The sequence below is a fragment of the Portunus trituberculatus genome, chromosome 33 (assembly GCF_017591435.1).
Source record: "Portunus trituberculatus isolate SZX2019 chromosome 33, ASM1759143v1, whole genome shotgun sequence".
Classification (NCBI taxonomy): Eukaryota; Metazoa; Arthropoda; class Malacostraca; order Decapoda; family Portunidae; genus Portunus; species Portunus trituberculatus.
The window spans coordinates 3936053-3948552 of NC_059287.1; the positions used below are offsets into that span (position 1 = coordinate 3936053).

Below are 12500 nucleotides of genomic sequence, written 5' to 3' on the forward strand. Positions count from 1 at the left end.
CAAGGTAAAAATATCTCCCAGTACTGAAGGGCTTAAGCAGTTACCTTGTAGCACGCCAGGCCTTTGTGCTCCCAGTCGTACATACAATAGTCAGAGGGCGCCTTGGTGGTGGGAGGGGTCGGCGTGGTGTATCCAACTCGGTCATACTCACCTGCAATAAGAAAAATATAGAGAATCGTTAGAATGTAAGAATAGTATTTTGAAATGCTTTGCTTTCTCACCTCGACTATTTTAAAGACCAGAGAAATGATTAGCCGGATTTTCATTACTGTTTCTCCTGTTAATCTGGTAATCTAGTACTAGAACCTCGAAAATACAATGAGAAATGCATGCAATTATATCTAGCAGTTTGTGTGTACTGAAGGTAGAGATGTTTCAAAATATACTCCTGTTAATAATGTTGAAATCTTGTTAATCTGGTACTAGAATCCTGAAAACATTATTAAAAACACTTGTAATTTTATCTAGAGCCTTTTAAAAGTAGTTTGTGAGTAGTGTACGTGGATATGTTTCAGAATATACTCCTGTTAATTATGTTGAAATCTTGTTAATCTGGTACTAAAATCTTGAAAACACTTTTATAAACACTCTTAATTTTATCTAGAATCTTTTAAAAGTAGTTTGTGTATAGTGTAAGTTGTGTTAATAATGTTGAAATCTTGTTAATCTGGTACTACAACCTTGAAAAAACTACTAAAAAGGCTCTTAATTTCATCTAGAGTCTTTTTAAAATAGTTTGCGTGTAGTGTACGTAGAGGTGTTTCAGAATATACTAGTAGTCCGTAGTGATATACAAATGTTGAGCTCTCCTCGTTAATTAGTGTGGTAGGAAAATACTACTACGGTTTATTGGCAGGTTTTGGAGTGCGTAGTGGCGGGATTGTGAGAAAAGTGAGGCTTTTAGTTAGATACGATAATAATGATGACTCGAAATAAAGAATGATGAAAAACAGATGATAAGATATAAGAATACATACACACACACACACACACACACACACACACACACACACTCTCTCTCTCTCTCTCTCTCTCTCTCTCTCTATTGTTCGACCCCCTTTCATAGACACATACTTCTTTCTCCCTATCATTCAACCTTCCTTAATTTTTCTCAGTAACTTTCATCCCTCAACGCTCTCCTCCTTCTCAGTCACTCGTCACTCGTCACTCACTCGCTGCTCGTGCTCCAGGGATAACCAGAACCATCACTTACACATGTACTCGTAATTGTCATCGCAGTTTCGGACTCCCCATAAGCCGTTGTCCTGCCCTGAGGAAATCACGCAAGTCCCGTGTTCTGGATCTGTGCAGGAAAGATATAGAAGGAACGTTGTATTATCAATCTCTTCAGTACGCGTTCTTCATATTCATTCTGCTTACTATTTGCTGATTTGATACTGCTTCATAAATTCATGTGGGGGATTGAAATAATGAAGACTGTGGCTACTAATCTTCTGACCTCCATAGACCTTTCCTAATGTCAATAAAATGGTCTAATCGTACACTAATCTCGAGTTAAAAATGTGTCCCAGTACTGAAAAGGTTAAGCATTTGTACTAGTTTCCATTGCTTTTTCATGGTCACTTACGATTTTTGAGACTGTTTTTAAGTTGTCGCTTTAGTGATCTGTCGTTTTGTATCTTGAAAAGAACGTGGTTATTCTTTTTTTAGCTCTATGTCTGTTGTGTATTACTAAGCTTTTTGCTCTTCCACATTATTTGTTCATGGTTACTCACAGTTTTTTTTAGATTTTTTTTTTTTGTGGTATGCTTTTTTAAATGTATAGTTTTTAGCTTTCCATATTCATTCTGCCTATTTGGTGATTTTATATACCTTCAGAAACTTATGTCGGCGGATTAAATAGTGAAGACTGGCCATTAATCTTCTGACTTCTATAGACCCTTGCTAATGTCAATAAAATGGTTTAATCGTACACAAATCTTAAGGTAAAAAGAGTGTCCTATTATTGAAGAAGAAAGGAGGACATATGAAGATGATTAAACCATTATTTGAGGTGTAAAGGAAACAGAAACAGAGAAACACCAGCGTGAATGTTTATAGATGCTGTGATAGAAGACATGATGTAAATGACGAGACTGAAGGAAAGATGAGTTTGTAATATTACTGAGGGGAAGACATGCTTGTAAAGAGACTGAGGGAAAAATGTGATTGTAATGTGACTAAGAAAAAAATGTGAATGTGATTGTAATGTGACTCAGGGAAAAATGTGATTGTAATATGACTAAGTGAAAAAAAAAATGTGTTTGTAATGAACAGGGACAGAAAAAAAAAGTACTTGTAAAAGAAGAGTCACTGAAGGTTTTATAACTTAGAGCTTGTTATTATTTTTTCACCTTTATCAATCAGTCTTAGTAATCAAAAGACGAAAGATCAATAAGTCAAAATACAAACAAGCTAAATACAAATAAAAACACTCAAATCTAACTCCTATACAAAAAAAAAAATAAATAAATAAAAAGAGATTGATAATATTTTACCAGTTTTCACCATATTTTTTTCACACGAGACTTTTTCTAGTATATGTCTTCACTACTGGCCTCGTTTCATTATCCATATTATACATCACGCTAATTGGAAGGTTCGTGTGTCTCGTTCATGGCGATGGTGGTGATGCAACATTTCGTTCCCGCCGTTCAATTTGACCTGTTCCAAAAGCTGCCGTTTGTGTAATTGGACAAAGAAATAAAAAAAAGTACAAAAAAATATATAATTAGTACACGTATTGGTATGTGTGTGTGTGAGATTTTTACCCTCCAGCTCCTCTCTCTCTCTCTCTCTCTCTCTTGATGCATCTATTTACATATTTATCTAATTAACTGTCTATCTATCTATCAGTATATCCACATATCTATCTACTTACTTAATTATCTAACCATCTATCTAGTTAATTAATTACCTATCAACCTATTCGTTTACCTATCCATCTATCTGTCAATCTATCTATCTATATATCTACCTACCGACTTATCATTCAGCCAGCAAGTCAACCTATGTATCTACCTGCCATTCCACCTCGGGACCTGTGCAATCTATCTCCCTCACACCTGCGTCTCACCTGGCTCGTATCTATTCCAGTAGGAGTAGTCAAGGGGCTTCCCGTTCACCCAGGAAAAGGTAACACTTCCGTCAGAGGCGATGGTGCCGGAGAGACCAATCCAAATCCTCGACTTCCTTTCTGCCAGCAGCGAGGAAACATACGCGTTCTCAAACCTGCAGCGGAGAGAAGGGAAGGTGAGTGTTGGATGGTCAAGTTTTGCCTTAACTGTTTTGTGGATCTTAGGTTAGATTAGAGAGAGAGAGAGAGAGAGAGAGAGAGAGAGAGAGAGAGAGAGAGAGAGAGAGAGAGAGAGAGAGAGAGAGAGAGTGCAGATTATGATTTATATACGAGTACTTGTCTGTCATCCGTTCATCTCTTTGCTATTTCCATCAACTCATCTTTGCTCTTGTTGTTGTTGTTGTTGTTATTATTGTTGTTGTTGTTATCCATAATGTTTGGATACTACGTTAAGTACTACAAGAACAAAACCAAATATCAGCAACTAGATTCAGGAAAAGAGCTCTTCTCCCACCAGAATAATTTTACTCCCACCAAGAAATCGATCGACCTCACAATATCTGGCAGTGCGTGAGTCTGGAGCAACGCAGAGCCACAAGATTAACGTAGTACATGTCTTGCCACGTGATCATTGGGCAAGTGTGGTGATTCAGTATAAGAGTGGAGAATGTAGTGAAACCGGTCATGTAGGTAGACGGTCGAAAATGAAACACCATCTAGTACCTTCGTCAATGGTAGTAAACTGCAATTAACCTCTTCAGCACTAGGACGCATTTTTACTAAGAGTTTTGGGTACGATTAGACGGTTTTATTTACAGTGGGAAGGGCTTATGGGGGTCAGAAGATTAGTGCACAGAGTTTTCACCATTCTAATCATCACGTAAGTTTTTGAAGTTGTGTAAAATCGCGAAACAATAACCAGAATGAATATGAAAATTCGTCATGGTACTTATGAGCTTAACCCCTTCAGTACCAAGACGTGTTTCAATATTTATTCTGCTCAATATTTAGTGGTTTTGTACAGTTTCAGAAACTTATGTAAAGATTAGAATAGTGGAGACTCTGGCTACTAATCTTCTCACCTCCATAGACCCTTCCTAATGTCAATAAAATCCTCTAATCATACCCAAAACTCATGATAAAAATGCTTCCCAGTACTGGAGGGGTTAAATCACGCTCGACTGGAAGGTACTGAGAGGTGTTCCTGGCCACCACACTCGTTCAATGACTGTATGACGAGACCTGAAGAGTTACTCACTGTGTCTCGAGGGCAACGAGGTGCTGGCCGCGGAACTCACAGTCCTCCTTGGCTTTATTCCACGAGGAGGAGAGCTCATGGAAGCCGTAGCAGGTTGCCTCGTAGTAAATGTCTCCCTGAGAACAAAGCGAGATTAGAAAAGAAAACACGGTCTTATTCTTACCTTCTCCGTTTGTTTTCGTGCTTTCTAATTGCTCCTTGTAAAATTCGCATTAGTTTTATTAGACGTTTTACTAAGGGAGGCGCCTGAGTTGTACCTTGAGGTCTCTTAACTGATGAAAACAAGATCGCAATATTAAAAAAGAAAACGCGATCTTATTTTTCCTTTCTCCGTTTGGTTTTTGCTTTCTAATTGCTCCTTATAAAAACTCGCGTTAGTTTTGATAAAAGTTTTACTAAGCGAGGCGCCAGAGAAGTTGTACCTTGAGGCCTCTTAACAAATGAGAACAAGGTTGCAATATTAGAAAAGAAAACACTGTCTCATTTTTCCAAATTCCGCTTTCCCTTTGTGTTTCCTGCTTGAAAATTCATACTAGTTCCATAAGTTCCATAAGTTTGCAAGAAGAGACTAGTTAACTTTAGCTCATCTTACAGGTCTCTTCTGCTTTCTTTTTGCACTTCTAGTCCCTCAAAATTTCTCTAATATTCGTAGCTTTGGTGGATTTGTACTTGAGAACACGACAAGAAGGTTTTAGTCTCCATGTATCTTTTGACTCTAACACTTCACGATCCACCTTATTTTTCTTCCACATTCCTCCTTCACTTGCCTTTTCCCTCCCCTCCTTTTCCTACCATTCCTTACTTCATTGTCTCCCTTATCTAACTTTTTCTTTCCCTCCCTTCTTTTCTTTCTTCTATCTCAATGTCATCCTTACCCATCTTTCTTCGTATTTATTTTCTTTCTGTATTTAATCTGAACACCTCCATCTATTTCTCATTCCCTCCCTCTTTCTTTTCTTTTCTCTACCTCAGCTCAGTGCATCTTTTTTTCTACCATTCTTACCCTCTCACCTCCCTTTTTTTCCCTCCTCCATGTCGGTATTTCCATCACCCAACAATGACCTATATTCTGAAACACTGTGCTCTCTCACCACAAATATTTTCAAAGGCCACAGAAATAAATAGCCAGATTCTCACGAGTGTTTTTCTTGATAACGTAGAAATCTTGTTAACCTTTCACTAAAGCCATAGAAATACCCATAAAGCCCATGCACCTCCGACTAGAGCCATTGAAAGTAGTGAAGGTGCGGCAAAGAAGTGTTTCAGAATACCATTAAAGTGCTGTTCCCTCTTTCTTGTCCCGCCTCGCCCCTCACCTCATTACAGCCCGTCTCGACTGGGTGCAGCGGCTTGGCTTCCTTGGGCTTCTTACATACGAAGTGCTCCATATTGTCGCAGTTTTCCAAGCTCCATTCGCCTGAGTAGTAGCCTTGCATGCAGGCACACAGCTCGGATGGCCATAAGACTGGAAGTTGTGAAGATGACGAGGTTACAGAAAGGTTACAGAAAGGTTACAAAGGCATCGAATGTTTTTTTTTTTTAGGAATGATAAAGGAGACTCTTCTTTACCAGAGTGATAGCACTGAAAACATGAAATCTTTGTAAACATCTAAAATGAAAAAAAAAGATGAAAAGAATGGATTTTGCAGTTTGTGTTTGAAGATTAGATTAGAACAAGTAAAAATATGTCAGTGATTAGTAATGAGGGACAGATGTCTTAAATAGCAGTCAGTGAGTTAAATGAAAATAGATAGATATATAGTAAGTAGGTACTATACAGGGACTGTCACGTGTAGACCTCTTGTAGCTTTCCTTGTGTCCTTGTGTTCTAAAATAAGAACAGTACGTGCGTCCCTCCACACTCCCTTCCTGCCTCTGTATTTCCTCCTTTTATGACTTGAATCTTTTAAAAGGGAAGGTCTCAAGACAGACTTATCCTCCAGTTTTGAATTATTCTCTTTGACTTATTTTGGGACTGCCATTCCCGGTGGTCCTTCCATGCATTTTTTTGTTATCCTTTGCCTGTGTTCATCTTACTCAAAAAGAAAAGAAAAGAAAAAGAAAAAAGAAAAGAAACTCACCCAAGGAACTCGAAAACAGGGTGAAGTCCACTGTCGTGCCGTCCAGCCACTTGAAGAACTTGGGGTGGCCGACGTCCGTGAGGCCAAGGTAGGGGCAGAAAGACTCGTCTGGGAAGGGAACACAGGAGCAGGTCATCAGCACTGTCTACACACTGACACCACTGCAATGCTGAATGTCAGAAACGTAGCTTGGGAACTTGAGAAAGTGAATGTTCTTTGAGGAAGTTTTGATAATTCGAGAAGACATGCATTCTTTTTAGCAGCTACAATATAAACAGAAACAAAAGCAATTTAATGATAATAAAAGTAACCAAAATCACAAACAATACAAATTAAAACTTCAACAATAGAAAAGAAATAATGAAAATTAGATAAACAATTCTATATAACAGACCTACAAACTGAAAAAAATAGTAAAAACCGACATTTCCATCAAAAGCGAAATTGGAGAAAGAAAATGGAGGAACCGCGTCACTTACAGCCCAACAAGGAATATATGAAGTCGTTTTCTTGGTAGGAGTGGACGGACGCCAGATCGGCATTCTCGTCCTGGCATTTCTCCCTCGCCTCTTCTGGTAATAAGTAATCGTCATTGTAGACTTTGTAGCAGTAGTCCTCGAACTCCTCCCAGCCGTCAGCGCAGGCAATCATGTGAGCTGAGGACGCCAGGCAACATAACTATATAACATCAGACAGTAGGAATTTACTACAGTGGCAAGGCGTACAATGGCTTACCATCCTGTGTTAACTTAGAAATAAAGATCATATTCTGAAACACTCGTACGCCGCACCTTCAAAAATTTCTTTAACTCCTTCAATACTGGGCCACGTTTTTCATCTCGAGATTTGCGTACGATTAGAGCATTTTATTGACATTAGGAAGGGTCTATGGAGGTCAGACGATTAATGGCCACAGTCTTCACTATTTCAATCCTCCCACGCGAGTTTCTAAAGCTATATAAAACCACCAAATAGTAAGCAGAATGAATATGAAAACGCGTCACGGTACTGAAGAGGTTAAAAGCTAAATTCTACTCACTAGCACCTGAATCCTCCTAACTCGCACTACATAAAAACCCCAAAGAAGGAAACATACATAAGGATACATTTCATAGTCAAAGTTTCTCGGCTCTATTTAAAAGCAACACCTCTCCTATTCAGTACATAAGATTCTTTCCTTCACTTTCTTTCCACCTCTCTAAATCAAGAGCTAACCAGTATTCTCAATCGCTTATCATCTTCTTGGATAAACTCTGGCTTGCCTGCTCCTGTACTTCCTTCTTTTAGACTTAAATACTTTCAACACGAAGGTTTCAAGACATCCTCCAGATTTCAATGATTGTTTTCGACCTCGCTTTTTGGGGACTGGGATTTAAATTAGTCTTTTCTCGAACTTTTTGTAGTGAGTCAATGTCCATATTAAATAAAAAGCAAAATCAACCTAACCTACGTTATTATTAATACTATTGCGACTCATTACTATTACTGCAATTTTTACTAGTGTTATTAGGTTGTTCCTAATATAAGTGTTACTTTTACAAGGTTAGGGTTTAAAATACGGAGTATTCATCGGTATCTGTAAACACAAATATCAATATTACAAATACAGAAACAAAGAAAAAAAAAACAAGTAAAAAAAGCTAAATAAGAAAATAACAAACTAAAGAAAATACCCCCCACCAAAAAAAAAAAGGTAAAAAATGGAAATAGAAATCGTACTTACTGGGATACAACTCACACCCAAAGGCTCTCGACGTTCCACACTCCAGGTTGTTCCACTTCCCCTCGTAAGCAGAGTTAGGGTAGTCAATCATCTCGCCGCACGTCTCAGATTCCATGTTGTTTGGTTCCCCTGAGTTCCAGTTACTGTAGTCCATGGGTGTGCCGTCTGCCCAGGTCCAGTTGGCTCCGTTATACTGCAGCCCCATCCAGCACGACTGACTGCTCTGGATTAGCTGATCTGAAGGGGCGAGTCAAGGGTTGGATTGTCAAACAGGAAGGGGCGATGTGTGTGTGTGTGTGTGTGTGTGTGTGTGGTGTGTGTGTGTGTGTGAGCGAGCGAGTGAGTGAGTGAGTTCTTGCAGTATTGTGACTATGTGGGGAATGAAAGGATAGATGGAAAACAAAGAGAGAAAGGGAGAAACTGCACGAAGAGAAGGAAGCAAATGTGAAGGAAGAAATGAGAGAAGATAGGAAGGAAAAAAGAGGAGAGACATAAAAGTAAAAAAAAGGAAGGAAATAAGTTACGATAGAGAGAGAGAGAGAGAGAGAGAGAGAGAGAGAGAGAGAGAGAGAGAGAGAGAGAGAGAGAGAGAGAGAGAGAGAGAGAGAGAGAGAGAGAGAGAGAGAGTGTGTGTGTGTGTGTGTGTGTGTGTGTGTGTGAGTTTTGCATCCCTTCCATTCTCAGCATAAAAGAAGGGAGAATGAAAGAAAAAAAAGAGAAAGAAAGAAAGGAGATAAGGAGAAAGAAAACCAAAGGAAAGAAAGACCAGGAGTGCAAAAAAAAAAAAAAATGGAAGACAGATGGAATGAAAAAAAGAAATACAATAACAATGAAGAAAGAAGATTTTTTACAAGAAAGAAAGCATAAAAACAAGAAAAAAATGAGAAAATTAAAATGAGAAAATGTGCATGAAAAATATATGAGCATTATTTCAAGATAGATATTTCATTTTTCCTTTACTTTTTTTTTCATAATAGTTACTAGCAAAGAATTGATTTTCCTCTTCGGAGTGAATGTTGACGAGTGTTGCCTTCGTGTTCATCTCCTGGCACTTCACCTCCCCCTCGTTCCTGGTCGCCTCGAAGTCACTCACATAATAACACTTGCCGTCATTGAACACCCAGTCCACCGGGCAAGTGTCTGGCGAGATAAGAACCAATAAAATTACCAAGATCAATACTACTCTGGAACTCCCTACCTGCTTCTGTATTTCCTTCTTCCTATGACCTGAAGGAAATAAATCAATACATACTTTAATAGGTGAATGAATATGTTGACAGTTAAATGGAAGATAAAAGAAAGATATAATAGCTACTGCATGTATGTTTTACGTAAGCAAATGAGGAAATTAATCAATCCATACATAAATAGAGGAATAATTAGATAGATAAATGAAAGATGAAAAAGAAGGTAATGTAATAGAACTAATACCACTATAAAGTACGTTGGTAAGTAGATATGCAAATAGAGCACATACGTCAACGCGTTAATTAGTCATTGGACACGCAGGTAAAGAAACACTAGCATCACTACCACTAACACTAATGCACCACCACCACCACCACCACCACCACCACCATCCCTATAAACCAACACTAATCCACATATTAATTAGTCATTGGATACGTGGGCAAATAAGCACTAGCATCTCTACCACTAACACCAAGAATACACCACCACCACCACCACCACCACCAGCATCACCATCCCTATAAACCAATAACACTAATCCACTACCATCACTACGAGCATCACCACTACTTACGACACCACGGCAAGACCCCGACTCAGCCGCCGGTCGTATATACAAATGCCTCTATCTGGAAACGCCTTGCTCTCTCACCACGACAGTTATCCAAAGCCACAGAGACGACTAGCAGAATATCCAAGACAGCTTCTCCTTATAATAATTTAGAAATCTTGCCACTCCATCACTACAACCATAAAATAAATACTCTTAAAAAACACGGGTATCTTTCACCATGTCAGTTTTCCAAAGCCACAGAGACGAATAGCCGGATTTTTCAAGACAATTTCTTCTTATAATAATCTAGAAATCTTACCACTCTATCACTAGAACCATAGAAATACTCTTAAAAACACGAGTATCTTCAACTGGAGCCTTTGCAAAGTAATGATGGTAAGAGAGCAAAGCGTTTCAGAATACGGGCTAAAGTCATTCTAATGAGATTGAAGGACAGAAAGTAGCAGGGAAATAAAGTAACACTGAAAAAAATAACTGAAAAAAGTAACAAGAAAGATTGACAGGAAAAAGAATAACAAAAATATTGAATGTTTTTGTTTTATTTCGGACCTAGCAACGTAAAAAAAAAAAAAAAGCTATTGTTACTTTTATTTTCTTAATCAAAATTCCTACTACATCTTTTTACATGGCACTCTTTCTTTCTCTTTTTTTCATTACTTTTTTTCGTGATTCTTTCCGAACACTCTTTAACGGAACTTCTCTCTTCATCTATTTTTCATCTGTTTTTCTGTCATTCCTGAGTTAATATATATATATATATATATATATATATCTATTTTTCTATGTAAGAAGGGACAACTGGCCAAGGACAACAACAACAACAAAAAAGGCCCACTAAGTTGCCAGTCTCCATAGATGTCCGATAGAGTTAGCCAGAAGAAAGGGATCATACTTTGGTTAGTGAGAGAGAGGAAAAGATGTCGTGTATATATCATAATGAACAAATGTAACTCACCAACTTTCACTTTGCACACGTAGTAGTTGTCTTGGGTGCACTTCATGTCATTCCATTTTCCGTCCCAGTAATAGTCCCACGACCTCATCTGCAGCGGAAGGAAGGACCGTGTCAGTACCAGTGGAAAGGCAAGCACATCTCATGCACTCATTCAATTCTCTTAAGCTGAAAAAACTTGATGTATAACGACTAGCAATGAAGACCACATTTTATAGGATAATTTAAGGATGTGTGAATGTGTAGATGCGTGAGTAATAATATTTGCCTGAGCGTATTGTACAATCTGAGTGTGTGTGAATATGTAGATGCATGCATTTATAGTAATATTTGTCTGAGTGTGTGTGAATGTGTAAATGCGTGTATAGTAAGTAATATCTGTCTAAGTGTATTGTAGGATCTGAGTGTGTGTGAATGTGTAGATGCGTGAATAGTAATATATGTCTGAGTGTGTAGTAGAATCTGAGTGTGTGTGAATGTGTGTGCAGTAGAATATCAGTGTGTTGTGGAATGTGTAGATGCGTGTGTAGTAAAAATTTTGGCTGCACGAAGACAGGAGGCTCGTGACTCAACCATCAAACACCAGAGGATATTTGCAGCCACCTATGAGTACATCAGATGTTAGTAAAAATGGCTGACACTGTCCTCTATTGACAATCCTGCTAATACGTCCAAGTACAGCAGCGGCCTGTTGGTCTAGGGGTATGATTCTCGCTTAGGGTGCGAGAGGTCCCGGGTTCAAATCCCGGACAGGCCCAAGAATTAGTACTTTTTAGCACTTCCTTGGCGCAGTGGATAGCAAATTTGGCCACGAATTCTGGTTCTTTTTGTAGTGGTCGATGAATGGGTAATGTGGGGAAGGGAGAAGGTGAACTGTGAAAACTTTGATGTCCTGTGTGTGAAATGTCAGTCACTAAGGTCAATGGGGTGTGGCTGAGCGCAGAGGCCACGTGCGTTTATAGAATGTGCCGCCACCTGTGCCAACACTGTCCCTTCAGAGCCGGGTTTGCTTCGATTTTGTAGCGGATTTTTTTCAATTGGTTACTGAACAAAACCTTAGTCAAATTTCTGTTCCTTCTTCCTTCCATTCATCTCTGCATCAACACTTCATTCCTCTTTTGTGGCATTCATTCCTCACTCCTTCATTTTATTTGCCTGTTTCCGCAATGCCTCCTCACATCCCCTTACATTAATTAACTTTACTCCCCTCATAACCTAACTTCATCTCCCCTTAAACCTAACCTCCTCTCCCATTTAACCTCCCCTCGCCTCCCCTGTTACCCTGACACAAAACAATTATCACCTCCATATGCAATGTATGAAATCTTTATAAGCATCTGGAACAAAACTATGGATGAAAAAAGGAAAGATATTACAATTTCTACCCCGTTTAAATAGTGGATGTTGCTGCAGAGGGAAAGGATTACCAAATGGCAGTCAACTTTTCCGTCCTAACCTGCCCTTTCTCCAACCTCACTTCCTAAATTCAACCTCACCTCCCCGCAGTGCTCCTCGCCGTTATAGTTACTGGGCTCGCCGTAACCCCAGTTGGTCCAGTCAATCGGAGATCCATCGGTCCAGTGCCAGTTGTTACCTTGGTCGTCGTCCCGCAAACCCAGCCACGCGTCCCTCTGCTTTGGCTTCA

At 39.0% G+C, this 12500-nt stretch overlaps 1 protein-coding gene and 1 non-coding gene across 3 annotated transcripts in view; one reads left to right on the top strand and one right to left on the bottom strand.

Annotated features, from left to right (window-relative positions):
* Positions 1-12500, bottom strand: part of LOC123512292 (macrophage mannose receptor 1-like) — a 60427-nt gene that overhangs the window by 34001 nt on the left and 13926 nt on the right. For both annotated transcript variants that reach the window (XR_006677062.1, XM_045268623.1), the window contains exons 14-24: positions 12352-12500; positions 10859-10946; positions 9120-9278; positions 8139-8375; positions 6895-7071; positions 6416-6523; positions 5651-5799; positions 4335-4450; positions 3077-3231; positions 1214-1303; positions 45-151 (exon numbers count right to left, since the gene is read on the bottom strand). The exon at positions 12352-12500 is cut by the window's right edge and continues 6 nt beyond it. Coding sequence is in view for 1 of the 2 variants with exons in the window: in XM_045268623.1 (XP_045124558.1) it covers positions 45-151; positions 1214-1303; positions 3077-3231; positions 4335-4450; positions 5651-5799; positions 6416-6523; positions 6895-7071; positions 8139-8375; positions 9120-9278; positions 10859-10946; positions 12352-12500 (1535 nt within the window). In the remaining variant the exon portion in view is untranslated. The remainder of the gene's footprint in view (positions 1-44; positions 152-1213; positions 1304-3076; positions 3232-4334; positions 4451-5650; positions 5800-6415; positions 6524-6894; positions 7072-8138; positions 8376-9119; positions 9279-10858; positions 10947-12351) is intronic.
* On the top strand, positions 11541-11612 carry Trnap-agg. Its single transcript has one exon. It is a non-coding gene; the product is annotated as a tRNA-Pro (tRNA).